We start from the raw sequence: 22,901 nt of genomic DNA, 5'->3' as shown, positions 1-22,901 counted from the left end.
GACTGGAATCAATTTCATGAAGTGCAAAAGTAAAAGGGAACTGATTCCCATGACGCTGGAACCGATTCCATGACATTATACAAAGGAAAAAGGAATCAATTTCCATAACCTCGAACCAATTCCAATGAGAGAAAGAGGAGGTTATGTTTTGGTTTACTTTTTATTAAAAATAGTAATAATAATAAAAATAGAAAATAATGATAAAAACAAGAATAATAATAATAAAAACAAATAATATTTATGTCGTTCAACTTTTTTATTTTCAATTTATTCTTGGATTTCTAATTTAATTTCTCTATTGTGAGTTAGACTTTAACATGAGTTTTATGATCTCATCCATTTATCTCAACACACTCCCACCCCCATTTATATTATCGTATTAAGTATAAGACTAACATTTGTTTCAATCTAAAACTTAGATTTATAAACAAATCCAAAAATCAAGGATTACTATAACAAAATCGTTAATTATCAATGGACAAAATTTATTGGTAATAACAAAAATCAATTGATAATTCAAATTTATCAATGATTTATTAATGACCAAATTTTTTGTTGATAAAATGCTCATTTATAAATTTTAATGACGAATCAAAAAATCCACCAATGATTAATAATGACAAAAAATTTGTCATTAAATCTATGTTGACAATTAATGACAACCTAAATCTACCAATAAATATTCATTGGTAATTATCGGTAATTTTGATTGTCGATAAAATTTGTGAGTAAATATCACAATTGAGTCTTCTTCCTTCTTCTCTTCTTCTTTTTCATTATTTTCTTCTTCTTCCTCTTCTCCTTTTTCTCATTCTCTCTTCCTCACCCTCCTTCTTCTCCATTGATTTGCGTCAGCCACTCTAATTTTTCCTCTTCCTCCTTTTCCACCTTCTCCCTTACCTCATGTCGCCATTGTTTCCATGGCCACAACCGTTATTCTTCCCTACCAAAGTTGGTTGTGGTTCTTCTCCGGCAAAGCTGCTCTCGTGTTTTTTGTTGGCGAAGGTGCATTTGGGTCATTCGGTCATCGTTGTGAGGTGAAGGGCGTGGGCCATTGACGGTGTGACGAGGACATTGGTGTCGTGAGCAGAGACGATTGATGCTGTGGTTGGGCGATTAGTGTTGCGATTGGGGGATTCCTGCACATTCTTTGGCTGTCATGGTGTAGGGAGGTCGTTGTAGAGGTAGGGTGTCAAGAATCATCCCTTTCGTGCAGAGAGGTAAATCTTTTCTATTGTGCACTTTCTATTATCACAATAAGCATTTAAAGTGTAATAGTCATTGAAGAGAGTCGTTGACGAAAGTTGTAAGCCATGAGAAGGTGAGCCTTTTAAGTCGTCGGTACTGTTTCTGACACGCATTTTACCGACGACTTATAGGCTGTCGGAAGGCCGTCGATAAACACACATTACCGACAACTTTTTATCATTACCGAATGATTCTGACCATAGGTAAATTCCTTCTTTTTTGTAAATTTATATAAGTTTTCATCAATTTCAATAAGTATTGTAATACAATATAACTCATAATTTATAGTATTATTTTCGCTTGAAAGAAAAACTTTGTAAGACACAAAACTCAAAAACATTCAATTTCAAACATTCAACTAGATTTTAAACCAATTGCATTCCTTCTAAAACTACTTAAAACTTAAAGACGTACAAAAATGTTGAAAATATCACTTTTCTCACTTCACCAATAATGATAACAAAAATATAAGAAAAAAAAAAATGGAACAAAAAATTCTTAAAGTAAATAGAAACTTTGTTTCAAAATCTAATTAGATAGAAATGGACCTTGATTCGTATAACGGAAGTTACAATTAGATTCTAAAAGAGATGAAATATGAAAAGAAAAGAAGATATAAGAGAAAGAGAAGTTGAAAAAGTTAAAAAAAGAAAAGAAAAGAGATTGAAGGGCAAAAAAAAAGTTATAAATTATATTTTAAATTATTTAATTACAGTAAAGTAATTTATCATTCAAAATCAACAATACTTTAATTTATTCAAATTGAGATATTAATTATAAAAAACTTAAAAAATATTGATATATTTAAAACTTGAAATTAGCTTAATCAATCTCATTTAAAATGGGCATATAAGATCTTTCTTCAAAGTTGCATTAATAAATTAACATTTATGAATTTAGAATTCATTTTATATCCTATCCAAAATAACATTATTAATTAATTTGTGTTGATTTTTGCTTAATAAGTTTGATTTTTGGTTGATATTAAATGTTGATTTTATTATAGTGATATGTATAGATAATTCATTATTTAAGAATGATTACTTAAGGACCCTAATTTTTCAATACTCGATAAAAGAAGGCAGAGAAGCTATTACATTACTCTCCCACTTTAACATCATTTTTATAATTGTCACCATGATCAGGCTATTTTTCTTATATTTTTGTGTAGTTCACTCCACAAAATCTCAAACTTATATCTCTAATCACTCATATATACACACACAAAAACACCCCTACACTTTGCCCCCATTTTTGAAATATTATTTCCTCATTTCTTTTGCCAAACATGTTTAGAAAATGTGAAAATATATTTAACGTGTAAAACTATCTATATACTACTAATCCTCTCAATCGTGTTCATCTCTCCCTCGAGATGTAGGTTATGTTGAAAATGATGTTTCTGTTGACTTCATCCTCCTTAATTAATGAACATTTTGTTTCATTTTAAATTTAATTTAATTATTTTATATATATATATATATATATATTAATATAATACTGATTTAGTACGTTTGTTATAATAATTTTATTTCTTTAAATATAATAATTATTTTGTTAAATGAATTTGTTTCGGTGAAATTAGTTTGTGGGTTGGCCGTCTTTCCTTTCCTGCTCTCTTTCGATCATTTAATTCTTTCTGAGAATGCAATCCTTTGATCCGCGGTTGATATGTAAAAGACACTCCGAAACTCAAGTCAGATATGTTGTATAAAGAGGTCTACATTTTATTTAGGATAACTCAAGGTTATTTTACCCGAAGGTCAATAGTATATTTATAAGGTTTGTGGTAGCCAAGCACATTGATTAATAATTAAGTCAGACAATCAAATCCAATAATATTTTGCTAATATACCTGTTAACGGTTCATTGATACCATATTCTTGTACAATATGACCTGTCAATCACTCATAAATAGCGTATATTCGTATTTAATATGATCCTTAAACATATTAATTGGCCATTAATGATATTTACATTTCCTGATTAGTGGTGGATTGCCTGGCTCCAAATTCTCCTCGGTTCACTAGGGTATATTATAGAATTAATCCATAAATTTATATATGAATTAGGTTTGACTACATTATGCAAAGTGTAGAATAAAAAAAATAATTCAATGTAAATTACACTTTTCTCCCCTGACATAACCTATTACACAAACTTTTTAAATTGATTGATGGGTCAAATCTATTTTAATAGTTGTACATTCAATTTATTAATAAAATTTGTGTAAAGTCTAGACACTATTTAATTCTCAACCTCTAAAACTATGACAAATGAGAATGCTTCAAAAATAAAACAACATTACCCTTTAGAATGCTTCAAAATCCTAAATAAATGTGAAATTAAATTGATCTAGTGTTAGGCTTTTCATAATACCGAACCCTACACTTCTATGTTGAGTGTCACATCTTCAAATTTTGAAATAAGCATTATATTTTCTTCCAAAAGTTTCCAAACTGCATCTCATCCAAATTTGACTAAAGCCTCCTTATTTAATCTTTATTTGAAAAATTTTCTTCCTTTATTTCAATTGTCTCTCAACACAAGCCTCCCCTTTATATTTATGAGTTTTTTTTTCACTGAATTAGTGAAATTTTTTTTTATTGAAATAAATAAATTTTAAAAAATTATGTAAATGGATAAATAATTTCTGATAAACATGATTTCAAAAAATAAAAAAATTTGAAAACACGACTTTAAGTTAATGATAAAGAAATCATATTTTTAAAGAACATTTTCAAATTTTTTTCTTAAAAGAAATTATGTTTTGAATATACAATTTTTAATTTTTTTATATATTTTCCCATAATTTGGATTTACTATACAAAACTTCTTGTTCTCAATTCCATATATCTTTTACTTTCTTTTCGTCCTTTTATATTTTATAGTTTCGTATCAGTTATTTCTATTGTAATGTTTTTAGTTTTTTTTTCTTTATGTTTTCTAAATTTGTATATAAACAGTTTTTTATTTTATATTTTTTTAATAGTTTGATTAATTGGGATTTTCAGATTTTGTATGCTTTTTAAAATTTAAATGATTATCTTTTTATTTTGAGATTTTTTTTAATAATATGACTAGTTAAGTAAGAGTAACTTTTTTCTAATTTTTTTACACTATAAATTTGTTATGATTTGCTTGTATAAAAAATATTTTTAATTATTTTAAATTTTTTTAATAATTTGATTATTAAAATTATAAAAGTAATTTCATTAACTAAAAACATATATGTGAATATTTAAAAAAGGAAAATAAAAATTGTCGAATATAGTTAAAATTATGTATGAGATTAATTTTCTTGGATTAAATATATATATATATATATATATATATATATATATATATATATATATATATATATATATATAAGATCCTCTATTTATAATAAAAGAAATATGAACTGAGCCAAAAATACAAATAAGAAATAATAATAAACTAACTAAAATAAAAAATAAACATAAAGAAATAATAACACTCCCTTCAAGCTAGTGTATATAAATCCTATGCACCAAAGTTGTTACTAATATAACTCATAAAGACTCAATGAAAATATATGTTTTTATACTCAAATGACACCAAATTTTAATGATTTGTGAAGATGACATAAAAGACAAAAATCAACCCAGAAGACCGCAACAGAAATGCATGGTTGACAGGTCATTGTAGAAGAGTCACTATACATGCTATAAATAAACTAACAAAAGCCATTTTTGTCACGCGAAAAAAAGCAAACATGGATAAGTCAAACACAATAGTGACAAAAGAGAGGTCAAAAGAGACCGTAGCAGAAGAAACCATAGATGAACATGAGAGAAAAACCTTAAAAAAAGAGCAAAGGAGACGAGACGTGTCACCACGCACGACAGTAAAGATAGCAGATCCACAAAGCGCTAAAAGAATGTAGGAGCTCCAATAAACGCATCATTGACGACACAATGGTCGTCTGACCAAGACGATTAAAACCGTGTGATCGTAGTTCAAATCTAGAACTCCAGTAGTGACAACAGTAAACGATGTGAATAGACCATGACATCGCTGACAACCGTAATATTATTATTATTATTATTATTATTATTATTATTATTATTATTATTATTATTATTATTGAAAGTGTTTTATGGAATTATATCCATGAACTATTTATTTGTATATATTGAAGTTTTCTCACATTAAAAAGTGGTGTATTTTTCTTTTCTCTATTTTGTGCATTTATTATTTTACATATATTTTTTTGTAAAAAAAAATATTTGTTGTTTAATTCTATTTGATATTTTTGTTATCTTTGTAACATAATCCTTTCAAGTTTTCAGGTTCTTATTTTGAAATAACTCATATATATATATATATATATATATATATATATATATATATATATATATATATATATATATATATAAGAGTAATTCCACAATTCAATGTTAACCCAAAGAATTAAAAGGTTACAAGAACTACATTTTCCAATGTAGATTTATGTTTTTATCTTAAAAGGTTGTCATTTTTCGCAAAACATTAGTTTAAGCACAACAAGTTTTTTGTAATCAAGAATATTTGTGGAGATCTGGAAATCTGATGGTAGTACTATAGTAATAAACGTAATAAGGTTATAAACCAACATATGCATGGTAGGTACACTTTGCCTGCCAAACAAAAAATTTGAGGAATATTATGAAACAAAATATTATTGTGAAGATTCGACAGAGATGGAACAAAAACTAAAGATTCCTTTTTTAACCGTTTTTATATGGTTTAACAAAAAATGAAACTGAATATTCTACAAAGTATTTGTTGAATTGTTCTGTTCAAAGTAAATACTGATATTCTTACATAGAATTCAAAAATATGAGAGAACCAAATTCCATTAAATAAAGTGAGTGGTATGCTTCACACATATAGTGATGTCATGTTAGGTGTGCAAAGGACAAATTTGCCTATGAAGAATATGTAACAGGGATGTCCTTTGGAACAATAACAAACATCAACTCATACGAGAAAATTTAAAATTCCTACCTAACAAGTTTTTCTATGTTAATTGAAAATTGAAAATATCGATTTGGTCAATCTGTTAATTATATTATTGACTCATTCGATCAATTCAAAACACAAAATTAGTTTTATTAAATACATCATCGATAATATGTTTTTATTCTAATTAATTATAATAGTTTTAGACATGTTTAAAACATTAAAAGAATGAATCTATAATATTTTTACATATTATTTAATTTTTTATTTTTTCTTAACGTGGAGTCACATCTTATAATCTCACATTTAATAATTACAACTATATATATTTTTATAAGGTTGATTAATAGGTGTGGTATTAATCACAATTTAATATTGATGCAAACAGAATTTAATCATACTTATCTTAATTATCTTGTAATAATTTTCGTAATATTCTTGTGTTGTTTTGATATTAGTATCGAACTCTCTAGACAATCGAAAATCGAGACCAATAACATATCAATTTGAAAACTTTTTCCTTGATTTAATCAATTTATTGACTCTATCAATTCAAGACATAAAATAGTTTTTATAGAATGTTATTTATCATTAATATGGTTTTATTCTAATTAATTAATATCGTTCTAGACATGTTTTCAACTTAAAACATTACAAGAATGAATTTACGATATTTTTATATATTATTTAATTTTTTTTTCTTAACGTGGAGTCCCATCTCAGTTCCTAAAAATTGGTAACTAATATCACTCGAATTTTAAATTAATTGTGGGTACATTGTACTTAATCTATGTTTTTTATTATTATTTTCATCTAGAATATTTATCTCAATATCCTAACACACTTCCAGAATCCATGCCAAACTAATAATCTTTAATGGGTTCAGACCCAGTTTTTAATTCCTAAAATAGGTAGCCAATATACCTCTCTGGTTTGGATTAATTGTGGATACATTGTACTTAATCTACGGTTAATTATTATTATTAATTTCGTTCTAGAATCTTTATCTGATTCTAATACCCTTCTGGAATCCATGCCAAACTAATAATCTTTAATGGGTTCAGACCCAGTTTTTAATTCCTAAAATAGGTAGCCAATATACCTCTCTGGTTTGGATTAATTGTGGATACATTGTACTTAATCTACGGTTAATTATTATTATTAATTTCGTTCTAGAATCTTTATCTGATTCTAATACCCTTCTGGAATCCATGCCAAACTAATAATCTTTTTAATTTCACATGTGTCTAGGTTCATCTAAGATCCATTATTTTTTCAAAAAGAAATGAACTGAAATATTATATAAAAGCTGTAATAGATCTACGGGAAGCATGTTTGGAGAGTTAAAACCAAGGTTTATTCTTAAACCAAAGCATTTTGGAATCATCGCATAATGCTAAGATCCACTTTCTCTCATTAACTAACAAAATTGGAATAAAGAATATATAAAGTAGAATGGAATATATAAAGTTGTTGAAATTCCCTAATATACTATACTAATATAATATAAGGAGCTTCTTTCACAACTCATTGGTGTAGAAGAAATGCACAAAGTCATCAATATATATATATATATATAGAGAGAGAGAGGCATTGTTCACCAAAATTAAAATATAAAAGACTCCTTTGAAATAGGTAGACATAGATGCATATGGAATGGAGAACATTTTATCTGGATGTGACGCTTATACCCTTAGGGTTACTCATAAACCTTATCTACCATGTTTGGTTATGGTACAAGGTAAGGACACAACCTTCCTTAACCATCTTCGGAATAGATGCCGATGGCCGCCGTTTCTGGATTCCTGCCATTATCAAGGTATATATATGAGTTTTTACATTGTAAATTAATCAAAAATCATTCTCTTCATATAATTTTCAAGTTGGTATATTAGTTATCAAACATGTTATTTATTGAAAGTTTCAGACTAATTATGAGATCAAATTAATTATAATATATAAGTGAGTGTAAATTTCATTTTACATATCAGTTACGTAAATTGAATTAGGTTTAAACTTCACTTTTACAGTCGGATCATTTACTTTATCGTATTTTGATATGTATATGGAAGGATATTGAAAAGAAGAACATTGTAGCAGTGCAAAGTGTTCGGAACATGATGATGGGATCAATCTTTATGGCAAACACAAGCATTCTTGTGTGTTGTGGGCTTGGAGCAATGATAAGCAGCACTTACAGAGTGAAGAAACCTCTGATTGATTCAGTTTATGGAGCAGAAGGGGAATTTGTTGTGGCACTAAAATATGCAATCATCTTTACAACATTCTTGTTCTCTTTTCTCTTTCACTCTCTATCAGTTGGGTTTCTCACCCAGTTGAACATCCTCGTTTGCTTACCACAACATGTCATCAACTTGGTTACTCCAGATCATTTGACTGATCTTTTGAGAAAAGCTTCAATTTTGAATATTGTGGGAGACAGACTTTCACACACAGGACTTTTCCTTCTGCTATGGATCTTTGGACCTGTCATCGCATTCTCCTGTTCTGTTGTCATGTTGTTGGTGTTTCATAAGGTCGACTTTGTTGCTCGGAAACAAAAGATGAACTTAGGAATTCCTGAGGGAAATAATGGCGCATAAGCACATAACCGTTAAAATAGATTAAACTCGTGAGTTAATATGGTGATTATAGATTTGAACCAGTTTGAGTTAATTTTTTTTTTTTTACAAATTTCAATACGAATCAAAATTAAATTCCTTCTATTTGATTAAACTTATAGTAAATTGGATTAACTCATCAATCTAATCATAAAAAAGTACACACTTGGATGCTTCTTCTTACACTTACCTTTTTACTTTCTGCATCTTATTATACAAATTTAAAATAAACTATCTTTAGTTATTGTTTTAAATAATGATGCACAATTAAGTCATTATTATTTTATAATAAAATATAACCACAATTACTCAATTACATACAAAAAGTCATAAGTATCATATTTTTATGTAATTATATTATCATTATGAGAATTTTCCATAAAATACTCATTCACACTTTTCGTTCAAGTCAGCTTAAGTAATTATGAATGTTCTCGGTCAAAATCTTTCCTTGGTTGCACTCCAAACCGTCTCAGTATACTTGTTATAAAAACACTCCAGTGCTTAAGTCATTGATTAATTCGATCGGAAGTCACAACAAGGTCTTAAATTCGTAATAAATGCAATCACCAATATGGGTATGAGATTAGTGAAACCCTAATCACAACCCAATCATGGCTCATTACTTGCTAAGTAGCACTTACCAGTAATCTTGATTTGAAGTGATGTTTAGGGATGGTAATCCCTAGAGAGCGTTCGTCCGATCTTCCATCTTTCCTAACCGTGTGGTCAGTACATTGTTTACCTGGATTGCATGACACATGATGGTAGACTCCAACTTGTTTGACTAGTCGTCCCTTCTTGATGGGCTCTTCTGATCTGTCCTATTGTACAACCGTCTAGCCATACAGTACAATATTTAAAATTAAAAAAAAATGAATTAAGGAAAAAAATTATAATTGTTTTCAATGAACTAATCTGTTTGATATCAATTCGTGATGGATTATTATTAATCTCATAAAATTGAGTTAAATAGATTTGATTCATTAACTAATTTGTTATGATCAAATCAGATTAAATTGAGTGATCTATTTTAACAGTCACATGTACCTTTTGAACCAGCTATTCAAGTTTGACTTGAAAATTGTATTATGAGAAGTATTTTGCAAAATCTCATTCAACTTATATTATATGATGATACAAAATTTTGGTTGATAAGTTTTCTTCCACTGTTTCACTACAAACAAAATTGTTGTTTGGTAGGAGTTATTCTGTGGACATTATAAAAACCCTTCACAAATTAACATTATTTCTCTAAATAGTAGAAACAATGGAAATTATAATTATTTTTTTAAGAGATTCATGACCTCCAGAAATTAAGTAGAAACAATGGAAATTATAATTATTTTTTTAAGAGATTCATGACCTCCACAAATTAAATTAAATATACTTTTCTAAATTATACCTTCCCTCCTAACTTAAATTTTCCAAAACTTATCTTCCCTCCTCTCCTTTCCCATTCCCACTTTTTTGAAAAATTTCCCAAACCTAATTTACATTTCCCACATTGCACACAATTTTACCCTTTTCTTTCGTTTTCACAAGCTTTTATTTTGAGTATTGTCCTTAGGTCATCATCTTCCTCAACGCATCATCGTTGGTGGTCTCGCATTGTTAGTTCATCGGTGGTTTCCATTGCCATTACGGTTGTCTCCGTCGCCGTTCAGCTGCGTCGTCGCTGCGGTCACCAATGCATTCACGGTTGCCGTGGCCGTTGTAGTTTCTTAGATTAATTATGAACTTTGTGTATTCTCTCTTCTCTGAAGTTGTACCTTGGGAATTTTTTAGGTTACGATCAACCATCTATTGGGAAATTTGGGAAAAGATTATTCAAAGACTATTGGGGTTGTTGATCTTGGTGGTGGCGTTCAAAGATTATTCACTTACCTGTGCTATGGTTTTGCTAGCTGCTCGTGCAGAGATTTTAAAGGTGTCTGATGATGCTGAAAACCCTTGTATCTTATTTGGTTATGATGGTAAATATACTCCTTTTTTGTCATAAAGGAAAAATATGCTTTGAATTCTTTTTAAGCCTTAATTGGTCATGAAGGAAAAATAGCTTTGAATTAAATTGTATTATTTTTCTTCTTTGCCTTATAATTTTGATAAGAAACTATTTTCTTTAAATAAATTTTCCCAGGGTCCTATTCGTATGGGGAAAGTCGTTTCAGGCTTCATCTTCCTCATCAGGAGCAAACATAAATATTGATTTTATTTATATGTAATTCATGCATTTGTGTGGCATGATAGGTGCATCGGATTGGCCAATTACAAAGTCATCTAAATCATCAGTTGGGCATAAGAGCACTGGAATTGTTCCAAAGGCTGAAACTGCTTCATTGCCCCTTATAATATCTGATCCATTACTTCCCACAAGCCTTGCTAAGGTATGTTAGTCTAAACGTGGATTTTCCTTGACTATCCTGTTTCCAGGGATGTCCGAAAGGTGTTACACCTAAATACAGTTTGAAGCCTCTTGTGCCAAGGCTTTCTCAACTTCTAGAACTTGAGGTTTGCCTCTTATCTGTTCTAGTTTTTTATTTAGTTGTTCGCCCTTTTTATTTTCTGATTTACTGTTACTTCATTGTGCCACTATCTCTTGATTATAGGTTAAGATTGCAAATGACTCTATTGGGGAGGAAGTTGAGAAGTTGGTTGCAGGACTTCCAGAAGGTGGTGTTTTGCTTCTATGTGAATGATGCATTTGGCACTGCCCACAGAGCTCATGCTTCAACAGAAGGAGTTGCCAAATATTTGAAGCCTTCTGTTGCAGGATTCCTTATGCAGAAGGTACTTTATTTTTTTGTACATTAGATGTCCATTAACAACTCTTATTTTTCAAAATAAATTATTTTATTAGCTGTTAGTTATGCTGTGTGTGAGATTTGTGAAATATTAATATATCAATACATATGTCTGTACCAGGAGATTATGAGACTAAGGCATTGCCTTCTCAATTTGGATCCATTGTTTCTGACATCATTAATGGGATGACAGTAAGTTTCTTATAATTAATAGAGATGATGAGTTTTACATTTCACACATTGATTAATTTTACCTCTAACAATGGGAAAACTAATCGTTGGATAAAGATAAGACAAATTTACTTTTACAATACACTTTGTATTCTTATAATTAACCGTGAATCTAAAATGTTGGATGCAAATTGGATAATTTTGCTTTTCAAATATATATTTTAAGTTTTACAATACAAAATAAGAGTTTTATGATAACCCAGTAAGTCCAATTTACTGACTGCATTAATTAAATTCTAGCTGTGGGGAATATGGATCCTAAGACAAGTACAAACTTTAGCTTAAGATGATATGCATTATGTTTAGGGGTGACTTGTCTCGTACAAAATTACAATAATTTTAAAATGGCAATACATATGTTCAACTCTACTGTTGAAGTTGTAGAACATGAAGAAGCTTTGCCAACTTCTAATGCTTTGGAAATTCTTAAGAAGTATAAATTCTTTCATTTGATTGATCTTTGTTTTTGATTTAGGCCTCTTCCTTCTATGCTTGCATTTAACTTTGAGTGTTATGACTAACCATGTTTTTCTTTATTTTAATTATGCGAATTTGGTATATATGATATAATAGTAGATGCAAGATAATGCTCTTACCAGGTACCTAATCAATGATTGATGTGAGGAGAAAAGTCTTTTTCCACTTTGACTAATGATGCTTTGATTAATAGGATAAGTTATTTCAAATTTGTTACTTTTTCTAGTTGACTTTCTTTATCTTTGTGTTAGGTTTTGTTTCTCATAATTTGTATGATTAAATGTAGATCAAAGAAAGGAAGGGAAACTTTCTTTATCATCACGGTCATGGTTATTTATCTTATTTTTCTCTAATTTTGTCCCTAATATTTAAGACCAACATCCTGAGTTGTCTTTGTGTGATGCTGATCAGGTCTGAGGGCACTTCCAAAAGCAAAGTTGCTTCAAAATTAGATTCCAATATCCACCCTTCTAGTAACCGTATTCAAGCAACTCTTGAGATGCAACGACAACAGCTTCAGAGTTGGATTCATGTGGTCTTGTTAGCGAGAATCTTGAGTGTTGGCTCTTCTTTAGGTGTGACATGAATTTCTTTATCGTTTTGAAGCTTCCTGCTTATTGTGTTGGCCACCGTTGCTGTTGCAAGTCTTGTGTTGGACTCAAATTACAGGGAATTTTAAAGAAGTAGTGGTGAAGGAATGATGTATTTTTTTTTATATATTTACATTGTAATTGTCAATTAACATATGTTATTTTAAATCATTAATAAAATTAATTTTGAATATTTTTTGTGTATTTTATAATTTTATATATTTTATTTATTTATTATAAAAAATAGATTAAATTAAGAAATTATGAATGTAAGTGGATAATTATAAATAAAAGAGGTTTTAAACCTCTACAAAATAATAGTCACTAATAAAAGAAGTTAAAACTCTCCACATAAAAACTTTCATAATATAAATCTGATAGCAGGGGTCGGATATCATGGATCATTAAAAACTTCTGTAAATTAATAGTGACGACTCTAATTGCGGAGGTTTAAAAAATCTCCGGAAATTAATTTGCGAAAGGTAAAAACCTCTGCAAAATGAAAAATAAACCTCCACTAAGTAACAATTTTTTTGTAGTGTTTTTAAAGTTGTGACGTGAAGCTATACATCAAAATCAAAATATATGAAAACAGTAAAAGAAATTGGGGAAGACTAAACCAAATCCATACAAAGAAAAGCTAATTAAGAAAAACAAAAATTTGGAAGCACAATCGTTTCTATTGCTATAGAAGTTATAATTATTAAAATTAGAAAAGTTTGTCCATGAAACAGTAGTTCTAATGAAATTATCCCTGTATCTAAAAAACAAACTAAAAAAAACTACATAGTTTTTTTTTTTTTTTTTTTTTTTTTTAATCATAGATAGCATTTTTTAAAAAAACGTTGTTTATTAGTGTTTGACAATAGATAACGTTTATTTAAATAAGTGTTATCTATTTTTCGAATACTAATAAATATCTCTTTTTTCAACAAGTGCTATCTATTGTCATACACTAATAAATAGTGCTTTTTTAAATAAACGCTAAAAAGATAATTTTTGAATAAACTATTTCAAAAAATATAAAATATTGGTTCTATTATATACAAACCTGCTATCTATTAGTTCTTTTATTTTAAAAAAATATATAAAATATTAAGAAAAAATATGACAAAGCAAAGGTTTAAATAAGAATGTTCATTACTTTAGTGTATGAATAAAAACTATTGGTACAATAATATTTCAAAATATAATCGTTGAGTCCTTTAAGTACGTGTCATGACACAACATTGCTTTATAACACAATATATACAACCATAACATATATATCTTATTTGTACCTATAAGCATGTAGATCACTATAACATAACCTATAAGCATGCACTAATTATATATAAACTTCAATGTTCTAACTTAAATGATTTGATTGTCACGATATCGTTAACATCTTAACTAAAAAAATACTGGAAGAAAGAAAAATAATATAAAATTAGTCAATTAAATTTTTACTTCAGATTAATTATGACAATGAAAATAAATTACATCGGTTAGAATCGTCCCTTCTTCACAATTTGTGATAATTTCCTTCATGTATAACACACGTAATATCTACAATAATTATCGTTGAATTGTTTTGTACACTAGACAACCAAAAGTAAAAGACATTTTTATAATTTGAAAATAACAAACTAGAACTCCAGTAAACTATAAAAGAAAAACAACTTACAATTATAACATAGCAGAAATTCTATTTACTCATCATTTATCATTTAAATGCAGTGCAAAATTTACTGGAGTTCTCTAATCACTGAACATCATTAAAAAAAACAGTATTTATTACACTTAAAATACTTCAACCAAGTTCAAATTACAAAATTATACCATTCCCTTTGACTCGTGAATAAAAGACCTTAAAGAGATCCTAATATAAACCATGAGATGCAATCAATATAAACTTTCATCCAATTTTCTTAGACTTTTTAAACCTGACACTAAAACATGAAAATGATATTTAATTTGGAAAAACATGAAATGGCAAGTCTAGATAAATTTTCTTACAATTCTCATATAACCTAGAGAGTTTTTTACCACCGTTGATAAACGCTTTGGTCGAGTGATGAATGTTTCCAACCACCACAAAATGGTGAACTCATGCATGTTGAAGTGTAATGTTTTTTATCAGCAAATGAATATTATTCCGTTTACATATGGAAATTTACATAGCCTTAAATTGTTGCTCACACATGATACCATTTCTTCCCAACAAAATACATGCAAGAGATATTCATTTACGTGTACACAACCCTTACATTATGCATACCAACCCCACCAAACAGTTGCAGAATTTTTGCTGTAGCGAGCACTGATCCTTCATCGTCTGCATAATAATAAGCATTGACTTTGTAAACAAGTTCTTCAACTAAGTGGTTTTCTTTTATACCGATTGAGACACATTGGACTTTTGCCCTTTTATCAGTATATCAGATTCTATTCAGAATCCTTTTCCAAGCTAACCGATCATGAAAAACCTGCATAAAAACTAGACAACACCACACAAGCTTCCGTGCACTCCTAGCTGTCTATTAATGTTGTGTGTCATTTAATAAAAGGTTTAAAGAATAATTCTGATGTATTATTTCAAAGAGAGTAGAGTACCATATATATACATATAAGGATCCTATAATCCTTCATCTATTAAAGGAATGACAGGTGCACAAATCTGTACAAATTAAAATAATATCTAAATTATAACTAACACAATATTTGATTGNCTAATATCCTTTAATAGAATATTTAGCATATCTTAACATTATTTCCTCAGCATGTAGATTAAACTGTATGAAACTATATCCAATTTCTTTACTTCTAATCTTTAGTTACCTCTAATACCTTGCAAATTTAAAATATATAAATAAATGCAAACTTTACGAAAAGATTTTATGAAATTAAATTAAGTTTAAAATTTATCTTTTAATAACTTCCATACAAACACTCAACCAAGCCTACACACGTCAAAGTCAAATGATTCAGCACTGAAACTGTGCCAAACAAGCATAACAGAAGCAACCACAAGTCAACCAGACAGATGAAGAACACAAGACCTCTGTTGAAGTACATGTTACGATGGGATAGATTCTCATTGTCACTTTCACTTTGATATCCTTAATCTCCTCCTGTGATGTGATTTTTCTCTTGTGCGTATATGTTTGAGTGGAAGATGATGTTTTCTTGTGCATTGTTATTTCTCAATTCCATTTTAGTTTTCTCTCTTTTAAGCCCAAAAATATATACAACATCGATTATATTCTATGCCCTTGGTAGATTAATAACTTTTCTTAATAACTTTGTTTGACAATAGTTCACACATCACAATTTAATTGATTCGTTTAAATTTATATTTTAACAATTATTTAAAATAGACTAATTACAAATATGTATTGTAAAGAAATTATAAAAAAAATTAAAAATTATTTAAAATAGACTAATTACAAATATGTATTGTAAAGAAATTGTAAGAAAAAATTACATTTACGTAATAATGTATCATTTGGTTTTAGGGAATGAAATAACATTGATACATTCATGTCATTATTTACATAGTTATTTCATTAATTTTAAAATAATATTAACACCAATTTTATGAAACTGTCTATTAAAAAAAAAAACTATTAAATATAAAAGTCATATGAATTAAAGCACATTTTTTCATCTTTAAAATGAATATTTTGATTAACAACTACCAACGGATCTCGTTTCATATAATGAAGATATATAAATTTATCGTAAAAAATTAACGTTAATTTAAACTATATTTACTTAAATAAATAAAATTAAGTTTGATCTAGTCAACATTAACATGATATTTTTTTAATACTGAATTCAACACTAAATTTTTTATAAAAATATTTAAAATATACTATTTATTAAATAAATATTAACCTTTTTTATATTAAACAGTAACTCATTTAAATAAATTTAAAAATTATTTCGTTCATATTAAAAATATTTTTAATTATTAAATAATGAGAAAAATATAATTTTGATTTAAAGTAAGCTAAATCCACTGATATTTAATTAAAGAGCTTAGTAAAGACTAATTTATCATATTGCTGTCGAATTAGCTTACTCAAAGTTTTTTTTAATTTGATTTTTTAAAAGAAAATAGTATTACACAAAATTTTGAGGAGATAAAAGGAAAACATTTTATAATAATTTTATGTTGTTTAAGTTTAAATTTAAATCATTTGGTTCTTTTATTTGAAAGTTAATTTTTATTTTCTTATAGTAATATATATTAAAATTAGTTTAAGAGATTAATATACACACCTCTAGAATGTAAACTCTCTTTATATTGATGTGACTTCTGTCATGCTTGATGCTACTTTTCATCACAACCATTATAGGTGTGTAAATTGTAATAATCATTCTTACTATAAAAGTCACGATTCAATCTTTGAAAGCATAGGGTTTTTTAAAGACGAATGGGGTAAGTTAACTCATAATTTACTAGCTAGTTGACTTAAAAGTTATAATTCATGAATAAGATACATAGAGTGTTGATAACTTCTAAATTAAAGTTTTCGTGAAGAAGGATCACTTTTTTATTATATTTAAAAATGTGAACTTGTTACAAGTTTAACAAGTTTTTATAAATATTTTGAATCAAAGTTGTTTGAGTAATAACAATTTATATAATAACTTTTAATTTAAAAAAATTTGGTGGTGATAACTTTCAATTCAATTAAAGTCGTTATTAATTATAATGATTCTATTTTTTTATAATTTTTTTTAAACATAGTCAAGTGAAGAATAATTTTTAAACTTAGAGGGTGATAGAAATATGAACATGTGGATTAAAAATAATAATAATAAACTAAATGTAAACTTCATAATATAACTAAAAATATGAAAATCTAATCAAGACAGGGACAATTTCTCCTTTAATACTCTTGATTTTTCTACAATATAAACATTATTTGGCTTATTAGGATTTGGCCAATCTTTCATTGTGGATAAGAGTAGTAGTAGATCATTTGATGCCTTATAACACATGTGTGAGTTTGGAATGAAATTAAGTCTAGTATAAGTGAACTAATACTTTATTATTAATTAGATGAAATTGGAGTTCATATTCTTTGTTGATGATATAGAGATTATAAACAAGATGGATGAATGTAGTTATATCTAAATCGAAGAAAGAGCAGACAACTATTACATAATGACCAAATAGCTAAAGAGTTCATAAATAATCGCAATTGCACTATCAATCATTTAATTTAACCATGAAAGACATTGGTGATGGACAATGATCATGTGTATCTCTTCAACTTCAAATTTAGAATTTTGTCGATTGTATATATGGACATGTCACATGCCCCGTTGTTGTTAATTTTTTCTAAAAATTTCATTTATATGTTGTGATTATCAATGACAAGTTAACATAGAATTTGTCTTCATGCTTCACTCAGCAAACCATGATAAAACACTTTAAAATGTTATCCTAACATGGTATCAAGGTCATGAAATAAAATCTATTTAAATGAAATTTAATATTGAATTAGACTTCAATTTCACTTTTTTAATGTATCTCTCAGAAAAATTTCTTATTTTGTTTTGTAATATATATTAAATTATATTTATAATAATCATGTGATTTTTTTTTCATAAATCTTTATCGTGGAAGGTGAGTAAAACATTAATTTCTTTTTCCTTTTTTTTTTCCCCATGAGTTTATTCAAAGCACCCCTCTTATTCTATTTCTTCTGAAATCAGTTTTTCATTCTCTCTCACCCTCAACCAAACGAAATGTAAGTACAAAACCCTCAGTAGTATAGAAAGGACTTTAGACGTCAGTTATTTTGGGTTTTTTACGTCACCTCACGAACAGACATCTTTACTGGTGGCGTTAATGAGACGTCATACTTCTGCAGGTGCGATGTCGCTATAGACGTCGATTTAGTGAAAAGCTCGACGTCTATAAAGACATCAGACATTGCACTAACCGACGTCTAAGGGCACCATAGACGTCGGTTCAGTGACATGTACGACGTCTATAAAGCCGTCAAACATTGCATCAACCGACGTCTAAGGGCACTATAGACGTCAGAATGTACATTAACCGATGTCTGTGAAGTGTTCGTTGTGTTTTGATGCTGTTTTTCTCGTGTCTGTGGGTAACGTAGTAGCACCTCCTACCATTTCTAGTTTCCTTGTAAGAAAAAATTTCACCTTTTGCATCTCTTATGACATTTTAACCTAAAGACGAACCTGGGTCGTTGCCTAGGTCCACTCCGACCACCAATGAAAAAGAATACGGTGACACCGTATTCTCACCGTTTCCTTTTTCTTTGGCGGTTGGAGTGGAAGTAGACAACAATCCAAGTTCGACTTCAGGTTGAAATGCCATAAGAGATCCAAAAAACATAAGTTTTTCTTAGGAGAAAACTAGCAAAGGGAGAATGTGCACTACGCTACCCAAAGACACAAGAAAAACTACACTAAATCACAATGAAAACTCATTTTAATCGGTTCAAATGAAAGATAATACACCAAAGATTACTTTAAACGGAGTAAAAACAACTTTAAATGGTTCAAGGGACATCAAGCGCACCTAGAAATGCAATACAGTTGAGAGAAAAGGCGAAGGAAGATGACCAAATAGCTGGTTCGCAAACTGATGGTTCACATCGATAATTTAACAAGAAATTAGACGTTGGTTGCCCACAAAGCCGACGTCTATAATCGAATATGCGTCGGGCGCTTCACTAATGTGACGTCCATTCCATTTAAAAATTAATATTTTTGTTATATATAGACGTCGGCTTGGCGGGACGAGATGTCTAGTAGGCAGAAAGGAATAACTTTTCACATACCTGGTCAGACTATAGACGTCGGGTGTGCGGGGCCAGGACATCTATAGACGCATATAGACGTCAGGTGGCGGGTACCAACGTCTAGATGGCGGAAAAAAATAAAATTTCACCTACTTGTCAGACTATCAATGTCAGCTAAGAGGGGTACCGATATCTATATATCACATATAGACGTCAAGTGGCGGGATCAGACGTCTAGATGGCGGAAAAAAATAAATTTTCACCTATCTGTCAGACTATAGACGTCAGGTAGGAGGGTGACCGACGTTTATATGGCGAAAAAAAATGACTTTTTACTGACCTGTCAGACATATAGACGTCAATTTCTAGGTGCACTGATGTTTATAGTATTAGAGACATTGGTCCCCCACCTAACAGACATCTATAGGCTTCACTTATTTACGCAATTGTCACCGGTCAATAATTTACGTCACTTCCCCCTTTAACTGACGTCTAATGGGTGACGTTGTAACCCGATTCTGCACTAGTGCCTCATATCTTTTCATTCATTGATAATAAATTTACCTTTTTTTCTACCTAAACTTCTTTAGCACGTGCATATGTTCATGAGCAAGGTTATCAAATTCGAGAATTTACGTAAACTCGTGAGAGTCGAGTAAACTCAACTCGTAAGAGTTTACTTAAGATGAAAAAGAATTATATAAATAATATCTTAATTCAAATTAGTTTACAAAATTATATAACTTTAAATAAATAAAAGTTATAGTTATATTGTTCATAAAAATAAATACTTGAATTATTGTCATTAATTTTGATGCATTTCATTAAATAGATAACTTTGAAGCTCGCAGAATCGCTCCAAACTCGCGATTCTACATGATCCTTCGATCTCACAGTCGATTCTACTGAGTTTATGTAGAAAACGACTTTATTTCCGAGTTAACTCAGAAGCCATGTCTGGGAACGTAAACTCGTAAACGAGTTAACTCAATGATAACCATGTTCATGAGCATTGATTAAAGTGTTTTTCTCTTTCTCTCTCTTTCTATGTATACATATATACTTAGTATATATAAATGCAGCTAACTAAGGTGAAGAAAAGTAAAACACGAAACAGTGGATGAAGATGAGAGTTTAATTAATTTGAGATGGAGTGGAGAAAATACTATTTGGATGTGATATTGGTGCCATTAGCGTTAGTGATGATTGTAGCATATCATGTTTGGTTATGGTATAAGACTCAGACACAGCCCTTCACCACAACCTTTGGAAGAGAAGCTGATAGTCGCAGATCATGGGTTCTTGTCATGATGAGGGTATTCTTCATCTTTCATATAAAGTTTTGAACTGTTTTTTTCTCTCTGGAAAATAGCATATTTTTTTAAATTAATTACATTTAAAATCATGTTTATTATTTTCTGTTTATTTACATAATCGTCGCAAGGTAGAGATGTCATGTATTGAAAAAATCGTTTGAAATTTAAATAATTAGTTTAATTTTCATTATATTTTAGAAATTATATAACAAACTTAATATTTTATTAGATTTTCATCCTAAAACATAATATTTTTGTGTGTTTTGGCTTCAAAGACATCCATGAAGAGTGATTTCAATGTTGTACTATTGCAGGAGAATGTGATAGCGATCCAATCTCTTCGAAACTGGATAATGGCATCAACCCTAATGGCGACATCAGCCATTCTGATCTGTGCTGGGCTTGGAGCAGTGATAAGCAGCACATACAGTGCTAAACACGCAATCGAGTCCACGATTTTTGGAGCAGACGGTGAATTTATGGTGGGTTTGAAATATGGCATTCTCCTTGCTGCATTCTTATCCTCATTTTTCTGTCACACTTGCTGCATCGGGTTTCTCAATCAAATCAATATTCTCATTTGCGTTCCACAAGATCACAAGTCCTTAGTCAATTCACAGTATGTAATTCAGATTTTCGACAAGGTCTTCTTCTTGAACATACTGGGAAATAGGATTATCTACTCTGCACTTTCCTTCTTGCTTTGGATCTTTGGACCTCTGCCAACTTTCCTCTCTTCAATGGCCATGCTAGTTCTGCTTTACAATTTGGATTTTCATTCTGTGCCAAATGGTTTTATTCATGAAAATCAGAACACTTAGTACAAATTGATAAAGATCTTTACATATTTTTTCTTCGATTGTTACCGAACAGTGTTCCTCCTTTCTACCTTTCGGTAATATCGTAAGAAGAGACAGGTAAAAATCTCTATCACAATTTCTATCAGTGGTGTCTCAGCTTAAAACACAAAAAAAGAATATGAAGAGTTGTATGATTATTAGTGTTTTATGTATCAAAATTAATCCAGAATAAAAAATAGATGAAGAAATATTTATGTGGGTTTACAATCTTTTTAATTCTTGAATTTTTCTTTTTATGTTTTTTTTTATGTTTCTTTAGTCTTTGATTAAAATTTTGATGCATCATAGGCACGTAATTTCTGAAATTTTTCTTTTCACATTTGTTTATGAAATAAATAAAGAAACGTGTTAATAATTTGATTAACCTAAGGTGTAAGGAAATAAACATAATTTCATCCCTGTAATTAAAAAAAAACGTGCGTCTAAACATAGGATAAGTATTTATATTTGTTTTTAAATGTAAGTATACTTGAAATTTAAAATTTATTTAAAAAAATGTGGTCGCTCCAGCTAAAATATAAACAGCCAAAATAAATATTATGAAAGAAGTTGTCCAAAACAGAAATAAAGTAAGGTTACAGTTTTGAAACAAATTGTTAAAGTATTGTTTGTGTTTGGTTTTCTAAAATCACAAAATTGGGATAAAAAAAAAGCAGTTATAAGATTTTAGTACTTCCAATATTAATCTATATATTGAAATTGATAATTTTAAAATTTATGATGTTCAACAGTTAATAAATATGAATATGTCACCTACTTGCAAATCATTTATGACTCTTTATAATTTCTTAATATCATTAAATTAGAACAAATATGTGAATATAAGTAACCAATAGTTTATAATTCTTTATTGTATATTAATATCATTAAACCAAATATATATATATATATATATATATATATATATATATATATATATATATATATATATATATGAGGTTTGTTAACTTGTGTAGGCCTGTTTTTCAGTTAGTATATTTTAGCAGTATCGGGTTTTAGTAGACAAAAATACCCTA

At 28.9% G+C, this 22,901-nt stretch overlaps 2 protein-coding genes and 1 long non-coding RNA gene across 8 annotated transcripts; all 3 read left to right on the top strand.

Annotated features, from left to right (window-relative positions):
• Window positions 1-7,864: 7,864 nt before the first annotated feature.
• Window positions 7,865-8,816, top strand: LOC106757237. The gene is made up of 2 exons (XM_014639866.1): window positions 7,865-8,032; window positions 8,286-8,816. Exons 1-2 carry the CDS (start codon window positions 7,865-7,867, stop codon window positions 8,814-8,816), a joined length of 699 nt encoding a protein of 232 aa, XP_014495352.1.
• Window positions 8,817-10,305: 1,489 nt separating this feature from the next.
• Window positions 10,306-13,064, top strand: LOC106765891. 6 transcript variants are annotated; one of them, XR_002668967.1, is made up of 5 exons: window positions 10,306-10,810; window positions 11,085-11,345; window positions 11,444-11,624; window positions 11,760-12,669; window positions 12,758-13,064. It is a non-coding gene; the product is annotated as an uncharacterized LOC106765891 (long non-coding RNA). The 6 variants fall into 6 exon arrangements; XR_002668965.1 differs by lacking the exon at window positions 12,758-13,064 and having other exon boundaries at window positions 10,338-10,535; window positions 10,623-10,810; window positions 11,760-11,927; XR_002668966.1 differs by having other exon boundaries at window positions 10,351-10,810; window positions 11,760-11,830; window positions 12,758-13,051.
• A 7,793-nt stretch (window positions 13,065-20,857) lies between these two features.
• LOC106757227 lies at window positions 20,858-21,846 on the top strand. Its single transcript, XM_014639855.1, has 2 exons — window positions 20,858-21,025; window positions 21,340-21,846. Exons 1-2 carry the CDS (start codon window positions 20,858-20,860, stop codon window positions 21,844-21,846), a joined length of 675 nt encoding a protein of 224 aa, XP_014495341.1.
• Window positions 21,847-22,901: the final 1,055 nt, after the last annotated feature.

The sequence above is a fragment of the Vigna radiata genome, chromosome 1 (genome assembly GCF_000741045.1).
Source record: "Vigna radiata var. radiata cultivar VC1973A chromosome 1, Vradiata_ver6, whole genome shotgun sequence".
In the NCBI taxonomy this organism is placed as follows: domain Eukaryota; kingdom Viridiplantae; phylum Streptophyta; class Magnoliopsida; order Fabales; family Fabaceae; genus Vigna; species Vigna radiata.
Note: the sequence above shows the minus strand (reverse complement) of the source record. Positions and strands in the feature narration are given on the sequence as shown.